The sequence below is a fragment of the Notechis scutatus genome, chromosome 5, assembly GCF_049901735.1.
Source record: "Notechis scutatus isolate UNSWTSFEM ecotype Mainland chromosome 5, rNotScu1.2, whole genome shotgun sequence".
Taxonomy (NCBI): Eukaryota; Metazoa; Chordata; class Lepidosauria; order Squamata; family Elapidae; genus Notechis; species Notechis scutatus.
In genome coordinates, this window is record NC_142013.1 from 70,907,289 (window position 1) to 70,927,117 (window position 19,829).

General features: G+C 38.2%; 1 protein-coding gene across 3 annotated transcripts in view; it reads right to left on the bottom strand.

Annotated features, from left to right (window-relative positions):
* The window catches only part of REPS2 (RALBP1 associated Eps domain containing 2), a 136,042-nt gene that overhangs the window by 66,949 nt on the left and 49,264 nt on the right, over nucleotides 1–19,829 (bottom strand). For all 3 annotated transcript variants that reach the window (XM_087966984.1, XM_087966985.1, XM_087966986.1), the window contains exons 7-10: nucleotides 12,613–12,676; nucleotides 6,898–7,040; nucleotides 5,067–5,158; nucleotides 3,184–3,250 (exon numbers count right to left, since the gene is read on the bottom strand). In XM_087966984.1, the coding sequence (XP_087823110.1) occupies nucleotides 3,184–3,250; nucleotides 5,067–5,158; nucleotides 6,898–7,040; nucleotides 12,613–12,676 (366 nt within the window). The remainder of the gene's footprint in view (nucleotides 1–3,183; nucleotides 3,251–5,066; nucleotides 5,159–6,897; nucleotides 7,041–12,612; nucleotides 12,677–19,829) is intronic.

The following is a 19,829-nucleotide window of genomic DNA, read 5'->3' on the forward strand; positions in this document are numbered from 1 at the left end:
CCTCGCCCCATCCCCTGTACCCCAGAGTGAGCAGAGTCTTAATTAGGCCTAATTTTGTGGGTGTGGCTTAATTTGATTGCATGCGCTCAAAAACGTGATAGGGCTTCTTTTCAAAGGGGGTCATCTTTTTGGAGAAACATGGTATAAACAAAAAAGCAAACACTAATCAATAGGCATTATAGATTTTCTTAAAAATTTGACCTTTTTTGATAATAAGAAAATACAGATTGGATACAACACATAATGTTGAGTGAGACCTAAGTGAATTGTGCTATGATTTTTAGCTTCTAGGTTCATAGTTTGTATCCCAATATCAGTTCTATAGTTCAACAATGGGATAATCTGTCAATAAGTACTGGTTTACAGTGAGTAGGTAACACACACAGATTACTTTCTGCTAATCTCTACATGTATTTATTCATATGCATTCTCAACAATAAAGTGTATTTTACTTGATAACATAGAAGAAACTCTGAAGGTGTCTGGGACAGTTATCTAATTAGGTGGTTATCTAATTTAGGTATCCACACAGAACAATTTATGTATTGTTATATCATACAAAATAATAGCAATTTTATTCTGAGACACTGACTCAGCTGCAACTTCTTCACTGTGTGCTATCACACAGATTTCTAATAACAGTGCTGTTCCTAGAGGAATTATCAAGGAGTACAACATGAGGACTTATCTTCACATTTTGGTAACCTTCTTTTTCTTGCCATGTCCTCATGATGTTGCCTTTATCTTATTCCCTGCCAGCTGAGTTAGCCTAAAGTTATCTTTAAATATTCCTATTTAACAGCAGTGTTTCCCAGCACAGTTTTTGCCACGACACAATGTGTCAGGCTTTACCAATGGCTGTTGACATCATCAAACCACTTCCCTCCCATCATTGCAACTGCCCTCCATTTTGCTTTCCTCTTGAACAAGAGAGGACGACTGGTTTCCATGGAGGCACAAGTCAGTACAGTAACTTACGGACACTGTCTAAAATACATATCAAATCTTATGCAGGTTCCACATCAACTGAGGTTTAATGCCGTTTTGCAAATGCACTAGTCCTGTGTTGCACTAAAAGTCCACTTAAACTGAGAAGAAAAAACCTGATTCTATCCATTGTGTTTGTAAAGGAATTTAGAACTGACATTAGAGGCAAATGCCTATGGAGATTCTCAACCATCCAGGTCATGGTTAGTCTCAAAGGTGCTTTTTCCAAAATGCAACCAGATTTTCTTGTTTTTTTTTCTTTGAAAATGTTTTGCTTCTCATCCAAGAAACTTATTTAGTTCAGAAAGTCCAGTTGCCTTTTGGAAAAATCACCTTTGGGATGCTTAGGGAGAATCTGAAGAAGAGGATATATGGTTCTGAGATACACAGAAATGTAAGAACGAAATTCAAAATAACCCTGTTTCTTGCCTGGGCTATCTCAAAGGATGTGGTACACTCTTCAATATTGAGAAATTAACATTTATTATATCATCTTAAATTCTTCCTGCATTCTCAGCTTAAATAGGAGGAAGAAGAAGGTGCATGGGATAGAGAGGACATGGAGGGTACAGAGCAATGAAAAACTTGATGGATCTTCACTGGAACTAAAAGCAAAGTGTTCCTTGAGAAAGAGCTGGGTTGTTTGTCACTCCTCCTAGAAAAAAACAAATTCCTGGAACAGAGGATGAGGGTATCTTTGAAAGCCAACAATGACAATCATAGCTGCCTAAATGTGCTAAATTTAGGTATTTTCTAAAGGCAACAAAGCTAGCTACTGTATTTCCCCGAAAATAAGACCCGGTCTTATTTTCTTTTGGGTCCTGAAATAAGCACTCGGGCTTATTTTCGGGGAGGTCTTATTTTTTTGACATGCAGGAGGCGGTGAGCACAGAGGCCAATGTGAGTGGAAGTGCTACCGTTGGCCCCACCCTCCGTCCCACCTTCTACTTGCCTGCGTCAGCAACAAGCCAAACTCTTGGTGTGCCACGGCCTCCCCCTTCCCTGCCTGCTGGCCCTGCTACTGCTGGGAAACTGGAGCTCAGGTCTTGTTGTATTGGGTACAGCCACTCTTGGAAGGATACCACAAGGCTTGTCATGCTGGTGCAGCTGCTCGCAGCAGGATGCTACATGGTACCTTGTGCCATTGCACGCAAGCAGCTCCACTGGTATGACGAGCCTCATGGTGTCCTGCCTCAAGAGGCTCCACCGGCATGATAAACCTTGCACCGTCTGGCCGCAAAGACCCCATGAATTACTTATATGAATTATTTAAGTAATTAGAATAAAGCTTCTGGAACCATAATATGAATTGAAGCCATCCTGTCAAAAACATTGACCACCACCAAGATAGCGATGAAAACTTGCACTTCAGGGAGATCAGTACTAAAACCCAAATACAATATCTCTGATTTCTGAGGGAGATAGGTGGTTAAGTGTGAAATATAAGTAAAATAAAATGTTCCTCAGACAGGCAGCCATGACAGAGAAGGGCCTTATTTTTTTATCTCACCAGATAAACTTCCTTAGGAAAAGATATCTATAGCATTCCCTGACTCCTCATTCTGGTAGGTCAGGTAAATGTAACAAGGAAAAGACAGTCCTTCAAATAATCTGGTCCTAAACTGTATAAGGGGCTTGAAAGGTGACAACCAGCACATTGAATTGGATCTGGAAGCAGACAGATAGCCAATGCAGCTCCTGCAGGACAGATAACACATATGCACATCTAGGCCTGCATAAAACCATTATCACTGCTGCATTTTAAATCAATTGAAGCTTCTGAATACTTTTCAAGGGCAGCCCCGTAGAAGGGTCCAGGTGATACAAAAGAAGCTAAAAAGGGAAGAGTAGATTACTTATATGAGCGTCCATTAAGCTTCTGGGGCATTTAAGCAAAATAAAGGATAAAATTGGGGATCAATCAGCCCCTAATGAGCATTGCCACCTCTTGATATAAAGCTCCTTCCATTAATTTCAGACTCCTCACAATTTCTCACATGCTCCTGAACACTGTCCTCTTCCCTTGTCCCTATGACCTGTCAGCCAGGCTGGGTTGGACACAGGTTTAGCTCGCCTTCAGAACAGCATTACATCCTTAGCCATGAAGAAGCACTAGTATGGGTGTTTTCTATCCAATGGAATTTGTATAAAACATATTTATCACTTCAAAACTGAGACTACAATTTAGAACTGTACCTTGTTTATCATCAGTAATCGTATCCTGAATCAGGGCAGCTTTAACAGATTTCTCATCAATTGAAGGCTGTTTATGACAGAAAGGGTATCCATTTGTGAAGATTAAAAAAAAGTAAAAGAAGAAAGAAACAAATAGTCAGATGATTCAAAAATGTACAGGCTGGGAGAAGCCAATAATCTGGGGAGAGATGTAGAAGAAAATACCTTTAGGGATGAATTAAAATTCCTTAATTATTTTTATAATTTTGTTTTGAAAGTAAACCAGGTTTTTCTAGGATAAGCTGGTACTTTGATTTTGTACAGCAAAAGAGCCATATAATTGTGTCACATGCTGTATAATCTTATGGAAATACATGCCATATAATCTTGTGCAAGTTTTTCCAGAAGCATCCTACAAATATCTAATTTGCTTGCTCAGGATTACAGTCTAGCATCATTCTGTTAACATTATATTTTATCACAGATTGAAATTTGTGAAAGGTGCTGCTTTATAAAGGCAAATTAACACCTGACAAATACGAGTACAACCAGAATATTTTATGAGCACGGTTCATAATCCCGGCAAAACATCAAACCATAACATTTTAGATAGTTAAAGTTCATCAAGCTTCTTACTGGGAATACTTTCATGAAGCTAATTCTTTTGACTATAATAGAGAAGCATAATTTTATTGTGGCAATAAGACGTGCCCCCATACATATGTGAACTGCATTCACTTTCAACATCATGCAGTAATTTATACTGTGTCTGTCTTTTTCTTTGTCTTGCCTGTGCAATGTAGTAGGTCAAGGGTACATGCACTGTAGTTCTGCTTTTGCTCAGGTCTTCTCCGCAAGCTGCCAATGCTTTGCTGGGAACCCAGTGTACACTATAGTAGCTTGCATACTTAATAAATTTATGTTGTAATTTTGAAGTAATTTAAGTGAGAAAGGTTTGGCTGTAATACTATTAATGACACAAAAGGCATGCAAGTGAATTGTTACATACTGACTAGATCAATAATTTAAAAAAATAAATGGTCACTAACTGGTTGAACAGAGGTTGCCTCAAACAGAATCAGTAGCTGTGAGTTATTTGGAACTTCACATACAGTTTCGAGCTGATTATATTAAAAAAATATAAGAGAAAGTTATAGAGAGAATGAATATTCATCTCTGGTGAGAAAAGTACAGGAAGGTTTGTTTCTACTTCTAAAAATTCAGGAATGATTAAATAATATTTTAACTATTTGTAATAATGAATCAATAACTCGAAGTGTGCAAAGTCTTTAAAATTTACACTTACGTTTTTAGCTAAAGAAGGAAAAAATGAGGTAGGAGCTGACAAAAATGATCCTTAGGAATGCTTGATACAAGGTTTCATTCTCTTGCTAAGGATTCAGTATTTCTTAAAACAAAATTTCTCCCATAATTTCTCCCACTTTGGCATAACACTTTCTTTTGGCTGATTATACTGGACTAAAACACAGCAAATTACATTTTGATTATAACTGTGGCATCTAGCAGCTACACTATTGTTACAGTGTTCACCTTCTCAGCATTAAACCTCAGGATTGAATCTTCTTTCTCTACTTGGTGCTCTTCCATTTAAGAGGTGCATCGATTTTAGTGCTTACACAACTCACACAGATTTTTGGAAGGGTTTGAGCTGCTGCCCTCCAGCCAATCCTTCACCATCTCTGCAACAATTAAGTTTTAGCGGTGAAGGAAAAAAGTTGAGGAGAAACTATTGCTTTATAATTGGTCACCAACCCAATTAGATAAATGCACTAAAAACACAGAGAGAATAAAAGAAACTGCTAAAGGAAGTTATGACATGAAGACTGGTTTATACACCATTGTTATAATTTAAAGTATTTTAAAACAAGATAAGTTGTTCATACCTCAGTCCTACTGAAGTCTCTTGTTGATTGATTTACTGGCAATGATTCTGAATAAGAATTCAGTACATATTCACCTTTAGGTTTATGGGAAGCTATAAAAAAAGATGGTTAAGTGCTTCAATCTTTATAATGATCATTTTCTAGACTTATTTTCTCATTGATTTCTACTTTAGTATATTCTATAACCTAATGATAACAATTGGCAACTCTTCTACTTTATAATACAAGACTGGGTTTTTTTATTTTGTTACTATCATTTGAATAAGGTTCCTATATATTAAAAATAATTTTTTAAAACTGAATGAACGTTATGGTAAGCTGCAGCATTTAGTTGACCTTGATATACCAAAAAAGCTAAGTTGATGCTGAACTTAGTTAATGCTTAGAGGTGAAACTACAAGGAAATCCCAAGGCTGCAGGAGAAGGATAAACTAAAATGAAACTAGGGAGAATAAAAGATATGGATAGATAAGTTAATGCCGTTCAGTCACTGTTCATTCATTCTTTGGGATGAAAGTATGGGAAGTTTCTGATTATTCCCAGAATGTTGTAATTAAAAAGTACCTCAAAAAATAGGCAATATATTTTAAGAATAGGCAATATATATTTCATTGCCAGGCACACAACTGGTATAAATGGTGTTAAATCTTTCTAAACTAACTTAGAAGTCCTGATTGGGCAGTTCACCATAAAGTTCCCAACTTTCTTTGTGTAATAGTGTCTCTTTAAATATAAGAACAATACTCAAATAAGAAAAAAACCCATATAAAATATTTCCATATCAGTATTTTAGTGTCATTATACTTATTTTCCATTGGGAAGTTAAGATTTATAGAAGAGCAGTAACCTCACTAGACACATTAAAAACTACATTACTTTGCCAAGACATACTTTGGATTTTTTTTGTGTGTGTGCAATAATTGTTACCTTAAACAGAAATCCAGTAATGGTTTCAAGTTGTTATTCTATTGAGATGTAATGTACTGTAAAGTGCATTGCAGGGTTATGGATATACAATTAAAAATAATGTCAGCACAATATAAAACAATCATATTGGAAGGATCCAGATGACCGCTATAGGGCAAAAAGGCCTTCCAGCTTCTAGGTCATGAGTCAATAATTTTAAGGATTTCAGACATAGACTTCATGAACATATATTAGCCTGTTCTGACCCAACCCTGTTACCAGCAAGAAAATCTCAAACAAACGCACCAACTCAAACCTTCTCAGCTTTAATCTACAAATAACTTTTTTATAGATAAAAGATGGCTTGCAGCCAATTAGTCCAACCAGAAAAGCCGTGACAGAATTCTTCAGATAAGCCGGAGTCTCCACACACAATGCTGAGTCCTTAGAATGTTTTTGCTTTCTGCAAAAGCAAAAACCTTTTGAAACCAGGCTTATATTCCCTGGAGGGAGGGGCCATTACGTTGCATCCTTACTCCCGAGTCGCCTGTGCTGCTCCAGCTGTTCTCTTCTATGAATCATCCTGCGCTCACACACACTTAGCACAGGCTGCTCGGGAACCTTCTCGTCATTGCTGCCAGTCCCCACAATCCCTGAAGGCAGCAGTCCACTCCCTGATGGTCCTGGCCCCTCATCAGAGTCACCACTCTCCTCAGCCATCTGCACCTGCTGCCGGCTAACCACAACATAGCCAAGCTTTTTAGCTACATATAAGTTTGCTATTAAGCAAGTCTTATCACTGCTGTTATTAAGAGATCAAACATTGATTATCCACAGTTTCAGAGCATCTTTCCTATAATTATTGCATGAAAACAGACTGTTGTTAAAACATGGTTTTAATTAACTGAAAACACTGAAAATTTACCTGCATGAAGATAGTCAGGCAAGAGCGTCTCTGGCAAGCTGTCTGGCAAAAGATAGCCATTCTTCCGAGCAACAACAAGGTGAAAGGCAGCACAGAACTCTGCTAACGTCAATGCTCCATCACAGTCAACATCACTAAGTTCCCTTGAAATCAGATAATTATTTATACAACCTTGTTTGTTGTACCACATTTTGCTCATACAGATATTAACATTTATACTAATGTGATTTCTAATTGTAATACAAATAATTTTATTACAAATATAAATTACAATTATACTTTATAATAAAAATATATTGCAATTGCAATAAAATTACAATTAAATTACTGTGATTTTTAAAAATTACTTTATTTGAGTAACTAGGCAGGTTTCGAAATGTAACATTCAAAAAAAGTTGTAATGAGTAATTCTGATGTACATGAAACTATTACTGTTTAAAAGAATCAGAATATGAGTTCATAAGCACAACTAGAAGTGAAGCTTATAATGTTAATTTTTCTGAATTATATTTATCTGAACGTGATTCAAACTTATCCTTTTAGACTCCTTAATATGCTCTTTAGAATATTTTTAGATTACTGGAACTTCTGGCTGGCATCGCGTGGCAAACGGCTTGAAAATAGCCGAGCTCCGCCGAGCTCCGTGAAAACCAGCCGGCAACTGCTGTTGGGAGACCCTACGGGGTTCTAGACACCCTGAAGGGATAGTGAAGAAAGGAGAGGTGCTTTGTAGACCATGAGGAAAATTGCAATTTCCTCATTAGGTCCGAAGAAAGCTCTCCTGAACGGCAGCAAGGACAACGGCCATTTTGGGAAGTCACAACAGCAATAGCACTTAGACTTATATACCACTTTATAGTGCTTTACAGCCCTCTCTATTGCCCCCAACAATTTTGGGTCCTCATTTTAGTCACCTCGGAAGAATGGGAGGCTGAGTCAACCTTGAAGCTCCTTGAATGGGAGGCTGAGTCAACCTTGAGCAGAAGTAGCTTGCAGTACTGCACTCTAACCACTGCACCACCGAGGCTCTTTGACACAAGCTGTGACAACTGGGACAAGAAAATTTGTGCTGGAACGGTGTGGGGACAGAGTATTGAAGCTGGGTGAGACAACTTTCAACTTTTATGCTAGAGATCTAACTCAAGTTAAAAAATTCCAAAAAATAATCTCCAAGTAGCAAGAAAATGGTGATTGGTTACAGGGAGAAAGATTAAAGACCCAGAATGAAAGAAATGTTTAATGGAAGCTTTAAAACATAGAAAGCTTGGAAAATATTCAACAATTACTTGAAAAGTGGTTATTGGGAGAAATTGCCTTTTTATTTTTATTTTTAATCCCCTTCTATTTGTTTGACAATCAGCTGTTTGACGCTGTCTAATGCTGGAATTGGGAGTAGGGGAGCTATCTATCAGAGGAAAAAGAGCATTACAATATGGGAATCGAGATGAAAGTGACAATTGTTTAACACAAATAAATGTAAGAAGAGAAAGTAAACATCTGGAAGGCCACCTGACTTTGATTCTATTTTTATTTATTTATTTATTTATTTGATTTGTCAATCACTTACAAGATAATAGATATAAGTATAAACATGAGTAAGAATACAGGAAATAGGTACAAATAAATAGGGACAATAGGACAGGGACGATAGGCATGATGGTGCACTTATGCACGACCCTTACAGACCTCTTAGGAATAGGGTGAGGTCAATAGTGGTTAGTTTGAGGTTAAAGGAGTGGGGTTAGAGGATGTAACAACAGTGTCAGGTAGTGCATTCCAGGCATTGACCACTCTGTTGCTGAAGTCGTACTTTGAAGCGGTTTACATTGAGTTTGTATCTGTTGTGTGCTCTTGTATTATTATGGTTGAAGCTAAAGTAGTCATTGATTGGTAGGACATTGTAGCAGATAATTTTGTGTGCTACGCTTAAGTCTAACTGTAGGCGGCGTAGTTCAAGGTTGTCCAAGCCCAAAATCTCAAGCCTGGTGATATAAGGTATTCTGTTACGAGCAGAGGAGTGTAGTACTCTTCTCGTGAAATACTTCTGGACTTGCTCGATTGTATTAATGTCTGACATGCAGTGTGGATTCCAGACTGATGAGCTATATTTGAGTATTGGTCTGACAAAAGTTTTGTATGCTCTAGTTAGCAATTTGATATTTCTGGAGGAGAAACTTCGTAAGATTAGATTTAGTAGGCAACTTGGATGTTTTGAAACATTTAGTGAGCTCTCTGAAAATCTCTAAGACAAATTGAACTGCAAATAAATATATCTCTATTAAAACTGCTTATTGAATGGTGGAGTTGAAAGACTGAAGGAAATTTGTCGGGCCAATTTGGATTTGAATTACTTAAGCTACCTGATAGAGCATCCTACGAGATTAAAAAAAAGGAAGGTCATAGAAGAAAAAAGAAAAGAAGAAAAACTAAATAAGACTTTAAAATTTGGACAATTGGGAAGAAGCAAATTGGAAAATCACTAAACAACTTTTAAGGACTATAAACTTAGGGGACTTGGAGGTACAATTCTGGGATTGATTAAATTTTAGTAATTTTGGAGTTTTCAGATATTGGGATATTGGAGCCCTAGGGGGGTATGAAGTAATTTTTAATATACTAAATTATTGCAAAATGACTCAACAGGGGACAATAGAGGTGTACAGTATGAAAAAACATTATTGATGCTTAACATTTTATATGAAACTGTGATAAAGAATCATAAGGAGATAATGGGATTGTCCAAAGAGAAAATGTGAGTGTAGAAGACCCTCAAAAAAGGGGGAGGGAGATGAATAGAATATTCAGAAAACAGATGAGAAACCAGAAGAAGTGGGGAGGAGACAAAACAAAACAAATTGGAAGAAGATGAAGACATTAAAGGGACATGACTAATAAGTATGAATCAAATAGATAATTCTTTAAGAGTTTACAATAGAATGGTGGGGGGGGTGAAAGCCTCCCAAAAATAATGAAAGGACTATGGAGGCACCCTCAAATGATGCAGCAGAAGGAGACAAGGGGTAAGCCAGAGGGAATATTTAGTTGTTATAAAAATGGTAGAAAGACAATAAGCTTCCAAGAGAGAAATATAAAAGAGGGATCAAAAAGTCAATGAGGAAATCTCAAAAAGAGTAAGAGATGATGGATAGAGATAAAATAACACTCAATATGGTGATTATATTAGAAATTAAAAGAAGTAAAAAATATAAATTGAAAAACAGTACAATATATATATAGACAATAGAATTTACTATAATAAAAAGCAAATTAAGGTTAGAAGGTGGAAGTCTATGGTATGGTAACCTAACTGTATTATTAATATTAACGATGTGTAAAAATATACTGAAACTTATAATTTTAGGTGATTGGAGATATAGTCCCGGGATTGATTAAATTTGGTTAATAATTGGTCCTATTGGTGTTTTTAAACAATTGGGATATTGGATTTATGGTGGAGTATTGAGTAATTTTTAAAATATTAAAATACTAGAGATTTCATAGGGGATAACAAACATACTGCATGAAGAAATGTTATTGAAGCTTATAAGTACAATGTGCACGTTAAGGTTAGAGGTTGGAAGACTAGGATTATATATACCTAATTGTATTATCATTGCTAGCATTGTGTAAAAATATATTGACCAGTAAATACACTATCACCAAAATATGAAGGGATGTTAAAGGAAAATTACAAATAAACCGCACACACACACACTCATGTATGTATGTATATATGTATGTATGTATGTATGTATGTATGTATGTATGTGTATATGCAGGGGTGGGTTTCAAAAATGTTAGCAACAGGTTCTCTGCCCAGTTGCTGGGTGGGCATGGCCATGGTGGGCATGGCCTAGTTGGCCTCCTGCACCACAGTTGGGGGGGGGGCTTTTTGCCCTCCCCAGGCTTCAGAGACTTTCCTTGAGCCTCCAGGAGGGCAAAAACAGCCTCCCTAGGCTCTGGAGGCTTTCTGCAAGCCGGAAACAGACCCATTTCCGGCCTTCTTGAACTTCCAGGAGGCCCATTTTTTGCCCTCCCTGAGCCTCCGTGCATGCCCTGCACTTGCCTGCATCCAAAATGAGCTGTATGGAGACTCTAGGGAGGGGTGGGCAGGGCCAGCCAGGAGTGGGATTTAGGGGTTCTCCGAACTGCACAGAATCTTAGATAGGGGCTCTCCCAACCCCTGTATCTCCCAGCATCCCACCCCTGTATATATGTGCATGTGTGTGTGTGTGTATATATATACACACACACACACATATGTATGTATGTATGTATGTATGTATGTATGTGTGTATGGTATTCAGCTTTGTTCAGGTATTTTCCCACGTCATTATAGTTGTGCTTTTAAAGTTGTAGCAACATTTTGGCAGAATCTCATCTGCCATCATCAGGCTTCCGTATTGTGTTCGTCTGTGAGTCAGACTTTCACAGCCGTTTCAGTTTTAAATTTGGGGCTAGCCTACTGCTGTGCCAGAATGGTTTTTTTCTTCATCCTGATTGGTTGGGAGTCTTGGTCTGTGTTTATTGGTCTTGGAGTTTGCTGTGTTCTGCTTGATTGGTGTTTCTAATATCTTCTGTCTGTTTTGTGGCTTTTTTTGTCTTGATTGGCTGGCAACATTGTGTTCCTGTATTGGAGGCTTTTAGTGTGGCTTTGCTCCAAGTAAATGGATGGCTATCATTTATTAGGAAGTTAGATTTCATCTGGGTGCCTGGTTGGGGTGTGTTTGAGCTGGAGGTATCAGGGGGGATCTGTTTGTGCCCAGGTGTTTGCCTGGCTTGTGGTGTGGAGATTTTTTTGTTTGTGAGTGCAGGCTTCCAAATAATTGACAGCTGGTGGAATCATCTCTTCTATTCATGCTTTCAGGTCTTTTTTTCAATCTCTATGGCTTCTCTGATAATTCTGTGGCTGGGGTTTTCTATAGTGGCTAGGGTTTTGGTGCCATTGAAGTCAATGCTATGACCTGTTGCTTTCATGTGTTGGACTGGTGAGGAAGTGTGTTCCAGCTTTTTGACTGCATTTTTGTGTTCATCCAGGCGGGTACTTATTCTTCTATTGGTTTGTCCAATGTATGTGGCAGGGCATGATGCGCAGGGGACTTCATATATGCCTTGGTTTTCTAGGTCAATTTTATCTTTGGGGTTTCTTAGGATGGCTGCTATTTTTCTGTCTGTTTTGAAGGCAGTCTTGATGTGATGCCTGTGTGGTATCTTACTGATTTTGTCTGTAGTACCTCTTATGTAGGGCAGGACAGCTGTTCCATAGGCCTGTTCATCTTCTAGGTCTCCATTATGTCTCAGTGTGTTTTTGTGGATCAAGCCGGTGACTTTGCTTTTGGGGAAGCCTGATGATGGCAGATGAGACTCTGCCGAAACGTTGCTACAACTTTAAAAGCACAACTATAATGATGTGGGAAAATACCCGAACAAAACTGAATACCATACATGTAAGTACCCACGAAAACTTAAAAAAACATATATGTGTGTGTGTATACATACATACACACATGCATACATATAAAGAACATTTTTAGATTACAGTACTACTCACATTTTGTTAGGTCACTGAAAAGCATAAAAGCATAAAATAAATATTAATTCACTTTCTACTTCGTTTGGATCACAGTATTAGCCACTGCTGAAGACATTTTCTGTTGCATTTGTTTACATACAGACAGAGATAAATAATATTATGAGTTAGAAAATAGTACTTACCATATGTGTGAAAGTTCAGGAATCGGCAATTTAGATTTTGTAAAGAAATTCTTAGCTACAGAACCTGTTAAAAAAAGCAGTAAATCAAATACTTTAGCAACAAATTTTCTACTGGCATCCTTCTTATATTTTTTTTTAAAAAATGAATCCGTTATTATTTGCTTGTTTATATTAGCCTAGATTGAACATTGTTTTCTTATGTAACTTTAATAGTAATTACAATGTTTCTTGCAATATTCATCAGTATTTTATTTTTCAGAAAAATATTTTGAGGCTTCTGAAAGACTATCTTTATCTGTGGTTTGTTATTTTTACCTAAGCACTAACGCTAAATGTCTCATATTTCAGAATCTTAAGCAAAACAGAATTTGAAATTATATTCTGAATTTCCAAACTATAGTTAAAAGCTATTTGAAAATTGGTAGTGAGCAAAGTATGATTATCTAGCCCTTGCTGCTGAGTGTATGCACACACAGAAACCTTAGATGGAAAGGACCTGTGTGCATGCGTGTGTGCATCTATATCATCTATCTATCTATCTATCTATCTATCTATCTATCTATCTATCTATCTATCTATCTATCTATCTGTGTCTATGCACTGAAAAAGTATTTAAAACAATACAATTAATAATGGAATAGAAATCAATTAATAATTTCAATAATAAAACCTACAAAAAGAGTAGAAGTTGGAATAAATAGAATTTCAAATATATATATTGAACTTTTAGTGTATCATCTGGTATGAAGTGATATCACCTTCAAAGCCCTATGAAATAGCTCTTTTTTGAACACCTTTGAAATGTTGATACTGTAGCTGTGCTTGTGCTTGACTTCAGAAGAAAACTGTTGCATAGGGTTTTTGCCATCCCACAAAAGGACCTTCTTCTGCCATCCATTGACTGGACCTTACCTGGATAGGATACTTGGATCAATTTCATTACAGCCAAGATAATTGGACATATTGTTTCTATTTGGAAATCTCACTCATTTCTTTGCCCCTGAATTCATTTAATTATTAGCATAAACCTACTCAGACAACTTAATACATCTAAATATCTTGCATTTGAATATATGGCTATTGTGAATGTCTATATTCTTATGTGCATCCAAAATACAAAGCTGTCTCAATGATAATAATATAGATAGGTGTACTATATAAAGTTTGGTTTTACTATGAATATTAATTGCCCCGTCCTCTTCTAGGATTTTTCTTTATTTCCCTGTTCAAATGGGATATAAACGCTTAAAATTCTTTGCAATATATACCTTTCTGATCTTAATCAAAATAAAATCCTACAAAGGAGATGAAAATTCATTTTATAAAAATACTTAAATTCCAGATGAACAGCAGTAATAAAATCTAAAGCAGGCAGATTTTAATTTCAAATGCATAGTGTTTATAAGATAACAGATAAAATTGAAATTTCAGTGAATCAGTTTTCATATATAGAATTTATTTTATAGAACTTACTGAAATGGCCAAGAATATCCATTTAAACAAAAAGGACTGCAGCAAAGTGCATGTTATTTCACAGAACAAAAGTCTATATACTGTCACAAGGATAATATCCTCCGTATCTCATACCACATTACTAACCGAGAGGTACTATGAAGATCAGATTTAAAATCTATCGAGAACTGTGAATGAAAGTTAAATGTGACCTGTTAGCCATATTTTACATCTATCTGAAGACTGGCATCCAAAATTTGCATTACTTTGGATACCTTCTGGAAGGAACAGAAAATGAGGCTCACCTCAGAAAACCTGGTAACAAACCCTTAATGATTGAAACTTCTGGAAAACACTGCTGCCCAATATACTCTGCATAGGAACTAATGATGATGACTGTCACCAGTGTAGAAGATTAGTAGAAGAAGAACTGTAGAAGAACTGTTTAGGTATAGGCATAATATTAATTGGAACTAGTTAAAAACAGAAACATTCTGTTTTATTTTTTACCTTGACATCAAAAGTATTACATGATTTCATTATGCTATAGTTTGGTCTAATTAAAATTGGGAAATTACAATTTGAGTACTAGTATCAAAGCCTGTTTTTCAATTGTTCTGGAGGAAGGTTCACCATTAAAAAGTCTATTTTTCTCATTAAGAAACAATAGCTGAAATAACTTGGAAATGCATAGTTATTTTATTTATATTTTCCTATAACAAATCAGAGTTCATCACACATTCAGCTAGATGTTTAGACTAGATTGGCATTTGTTTCCACCTACTGAGTCCTTCCCAAGATGTTATTGTCTGATGATGTTAAAAGTAATGTCGCATGATTACGCTCTTCCAAATAGTGATTTTGTCAATGTCCAGGTAGTTTCTCCATTATTTGGAATTGCACCTAAGACACATATTACTATTGGTATTGTCTTTGCTTTCTCTTTTGGTTTTTGAATTTTCTGATTTTATCCAATTATTTCTCTTCCATTCTTCTGTTTCCAGGTACTGCCACATCCACTATCTAGACTTTTTTTTTTTTTTGGTTTTTTTTATTTACATTGTTAAACCTGGGGTGTTGTCCCAGAGGTGCTTTTTCAAGAGGCAGCTGGACTTTCTTGTTGTCTGAGTTGTTGTGTTTTCCAAAATAATTTTGTCAATTAGAAGCTGATTTTTTGTTGTTCTGCTGTTTGGGTGGTTTCCTTTCTGCTCAGGTGGAAAGAGCTTGTTTTCAACTAGATGCTGTTGTACTGCATCAGCTACCACACTAGTTAGCAATCTGAAAGTTGTGGATAAGCAGGTAATTGGTCTAGAATTGCCTGATGCTACCTGTCTTGCTGGAACTTTCATTATCTGCTAGCTGTTGCTAGAGGTTAACCAATCTTCAATTTCACCATTTGCAGTACTTTGTTAAACTGCTTGGTGCTAGGTGGGTGCAGAACAGATGTTTCAACCAAAACCCACATCATTTATCTTCATCTGATGCTGACCAACTCTTCAACTTCCTGGCTCTTTTCTCCACCATTTCTGTTTCTATTACTAATTCTTTCATTTCCACTTTTTTGTATTCTTGTCCACCTCTTTTAGCCAAGATGCATTCTTGCTGTATTTCTTTGGATTGTCCCATAGCTGTGCCCAGAACTCCACTTTTTTTTTTGTCAGGTATTGAATGACTCACTGCAGTCTATCCATTGATGGATTGGTAGAAAAGTTTCTGATTCAACTAAAATTATACATGCTGCCTATAGCGTGCAATTTCAGCTTCACATCTGCCTATTTTCTTGGCTACAAGTAGTCCTCGACTTACAACTATTCATTTAAAGGCCATTTGAAGTTACAATGGCAGTGAAAAAACTATCTTAACAACTGTGGCAAGAAAAATTGTGAAATGGAGAAAAACTCACTTAACAATGGTCTTGCTCAGCCATGGAAATTTTGAGCTCAATGCGGTCATACAGGTCGGGGACTACTTATATAGTTGTTATTTGCTGTTTTATTATTTCTAGCGTTTCCTGAATCTTCCTTGTTTCTAGGTGGTATTTCTTGATCAGAAACTCTTTGATCTCATAACCCGGCTTCTTTTTTTTTAACTGTTTTAACTTGTTTGCCTATGATCTTGTGTTCCAACCTGATCTGTCATGCCCCTGGTGAAGACTGACTCTGAGGGAGAGGAGGAACAGCTGAAAGGGAGTGGAAGTGTGGCTCTGGAGGTTGTGGAGGAGGCTGGGGAAGGGCAGAGGCCAACTGAGCAGTCAGAGGAGGACCCAGGCCCATCCCCTATCCATCCTAGGGCATGCAGAGAGGAGAGGATAAGGGAGAGATGTGGTCTACTTGGGAGAGGGCCTTGATCCTCTTCATGGGCTGCAGCTGTAACAATTGAATAAGAGTACGGACCTGCGTACGGGCGAACGCTGGAAACAAAGCATGGAAATATTTCTAGTTTATGGTTCCTCTCTGAATTTGGCATCCTTTCCAGTGTGTGTTATCTGTGGACGTCCTCCAGCCCTTATCTTGCCTGGTTTGTGTTGCTTATTCCCTTCTACTTGTAACTGTTTGTGTGGGAGTTTTTTGTCTTTTGTCAAGAATATTTGGAGCTTGGAAGCAAAGTGAAGGAATAAAAGAGGCTTCACTTGTTTTCTGTGACTATGTTTGTTTTGAATCCCACCCTGGGTCATCACATGATCTTCCATGTTAGTGATGCACTGTTTAGCTTTTGTTTTTCTTGTTTGTTGATTTTATGTCTCAGCTATTCAGTTATAACTGCAGCCAAGCTGCCCATCAGTTGGTTTGTTTCTTGCAATGAGGTGGTGCTTATATTTGATATTACAGCATTGGCATCTTTTAATAGCTTGCTAGTTTTTTCTTTATAAAAAGTTACAGTGCAGGCAATTTATTCTGTTGTTTATGTGTAGTTTTAAATGCTCAGTTATTATTTCAATTCTTATTATTATTATTATTATACTTTTATGTCTGAAGGGGGAACAAGTGTACTATGATGTGTTAATATTGTTAGTTATAAATTATGATTTATGAAAAAGTATACAAATTCAAAATAATAAAATTTCATAACTTTATATAAATATCTCATCAGCATTCCAATTTTAAAAATGGGACCTGAAAGTATTTAATTTTGTTTATATCAACCCCCTCTTAAGTTTTATTGAATATTATACATTAAAATATAGGATTTATTTCAAAATCACCTCTTTGGCTACTTATTATTCAAAATAAGATTAAAATCAGCAATAAAAGCAATGCTAAGGTATGAGTAAAGCTAACAAATAAAATAATGGCTTTGAGTAATTGTTTTGTACATGTTCTACATATAATTTGTTTGGTTTTATTGGCAACTACAAATCAGTGTTTTTTGTAATAAACTATGATTTCATAATTGAAATCCTTATTATCAGAATAATATAGTTTTTATTATCTCTGTAAAGCATAAATAAGGGAAACTCTAGTTTTTTTAGCTCAAATATTACCGTATATACTCGAATATAAGTCGAGCCGAATATAAGCCGAGGCACCTAATTTTACCACAAAAAACTGGGAAAACTTATTGACTCGAGTATAAGCCTAGGGTGGGAAATGCAGCAGCTACTGGTAAATTTCAAAAATAAAAATAGATACCAATAAAAACTTTCACTAGGACAGTTGAGAATAAGTTTGATGTTCACAATTTCCTCTTTGAAAGAGACCAGTAAATAGGGAACAAGAAGATGAAGAAAAAGAAGTGTTTTTTCACACTTTTCACACTGCAGTGAACAAAAATGGCATCATAGGAACAGGCTTATTCTCAGTCCAAAGGTTTGTTTCTGATTTCTTCCCTGATTTAAGGGAAATTTGGGAAACGATCTCACTATCATGAAAGGTTTAATTGATTCACTAACCCAAAAGAAGATGATGATGACAGTGGGAGGCAGGAGTCACTCTCTCCCTTGCAAGAAAAAAGCAAGAGCTGTTCTTATGATCTCTCTCTCTCTCTCTCCTCGTAATACAGTCAAGCCCTTTCCAGCACGCGCGATCTGCCGCGCTGCTTTGCACCTTGCAAATGCAAAATCCCGGGGTTTTGCATTTGCAAGGTGCAAAGCGGCGGGCGTGATCACGCATGCTGGAAAGGGCTTGACTGTATTATGGGGAGAGAGAGAGAGAGAGAGAGAGATCATAAGAACGGCTCTTGCTTTTTCTTGCAAGGAGAGAGTGACTCCTGCCTCCCACTGTCATCAACATCTTCTTCTTTTGGGTTAGTGAATCAATTAATTTGGGAAATGATCTCACTATCATGAAAGTCAGTGTTCTCTGCCTGTGGGGCGTTTGGAAGAAAACGCCCCGCGGCATATCCACGCGCGTGTAAGGGGAATCAGAAATCCCCGCGTTCAACGCCTAGCACAGAAGAGAAAACGCAGCTGTGAGCAAATACTTGGAAAACCTGATTGATCAGAAGGAAGGAGGCAAAAGAGGGAGGGGTGGTGGTGGACGGAGGTCCCACTGGTATTTGTGAAACACTTGGTCGGCAGGGCTTAAAGTCAACATCCTCGCTCCCACCCACCCACCCAAAGCCACAAAGTCCCCCAATTACGCAGCCCAGAATCGCCCTCCCCTCAGGGGGCAGCAACGACGCCCGGTGTTTCCCAAGACAAGAAGCCCCGCTGTGCAATGAAAGCGCCCTAGCTCTAGGCTCAGAAAACAACGCGAGCCGAGGTCGCTTCGGCTCTGCTCAGCTTCGTTTCCTCAGCCCAAGCTGCTTTCAGTCCACTCAGGAGGAGGGGGAGGAGGTGGTGGCGGCGGCTCGCGTTGTTTTCTGAGCTCTAGGCTCGCGGGCTCAGAAAACAACGCGAGCCGAGGTCGCTTCGGCTCCGCTCAGCTTCGTTTCCTCAGCCCCAGCTGCTTTCAGTCCGCTCAGGAGGAGGAGGTGGTGGTGGTGGCTCGCGTTGTTTTCTGAGCTCTAGGCTCTAGGCTCGCGGGCTCAGAAAACAACGCGAGCCGCCTCCACCACCTCCTCCCCTCCTCCCGAACGGACTGAAAGCAGCTGGGGCTGAGGAAACGAAGCTGAGCGGAGCCGAAGTGACCTCGGCTCGCATTGTTTTTTGAGCCTAGAGCCAGGGCGCTTTCATTGCACGGTGGAGCTTCTTGTCTCGGGAAACACCGGGCGTCGTTGCTGCCCCCTGAGGGGAGGGCGATTCTGGGCTGCGCGATTGGGGGACTTCGTGGCTTTGGGTGGGTGGGTGGGTGGGTGGGAGCGAGGACGGACGGAGTCCGTGAAGTGGGGCTTGCCTGCCCTTGCTGGCTGCCTCTGCTTCCTTAGGGGCGGGGAAGGGGGCTCATCTGGACCAAGGGTGAGTCTCCCCCTCAGTTTCCCCTGAAGGATCTTCTGTCGCTTTTGCCTTCTCCCTACATCTTCCCTCTGTTAAAATTCCCCCCCACACACACAATTATTTTCGGGCGGATAGATTTCATGTCTGAGCATTCTCACATGGCGGTGGGTCTTTTCCCCCCCCTAAAAAACAGTTAAAAAAAGAAAAAACTATATCCTCATGCAAGAACTTTTCTGCTTCCGATTACCCCCATGCTTAAAAGTTGCAAAGGAAACACGGAAGCAGGGAAGCGGCTGCCCAGCTCCGGAGCTCCACACCATTTTTTTTTCAGAGGGGAATCTCACTTGAGTATAAGCCGAGGGGGGAGTTTTCAGCACAAAAAATGTGCTGAAAAACTCGGCTTATACTCGAGTATATACGGTACATTGCTATTAAAAACATATTTGATAGG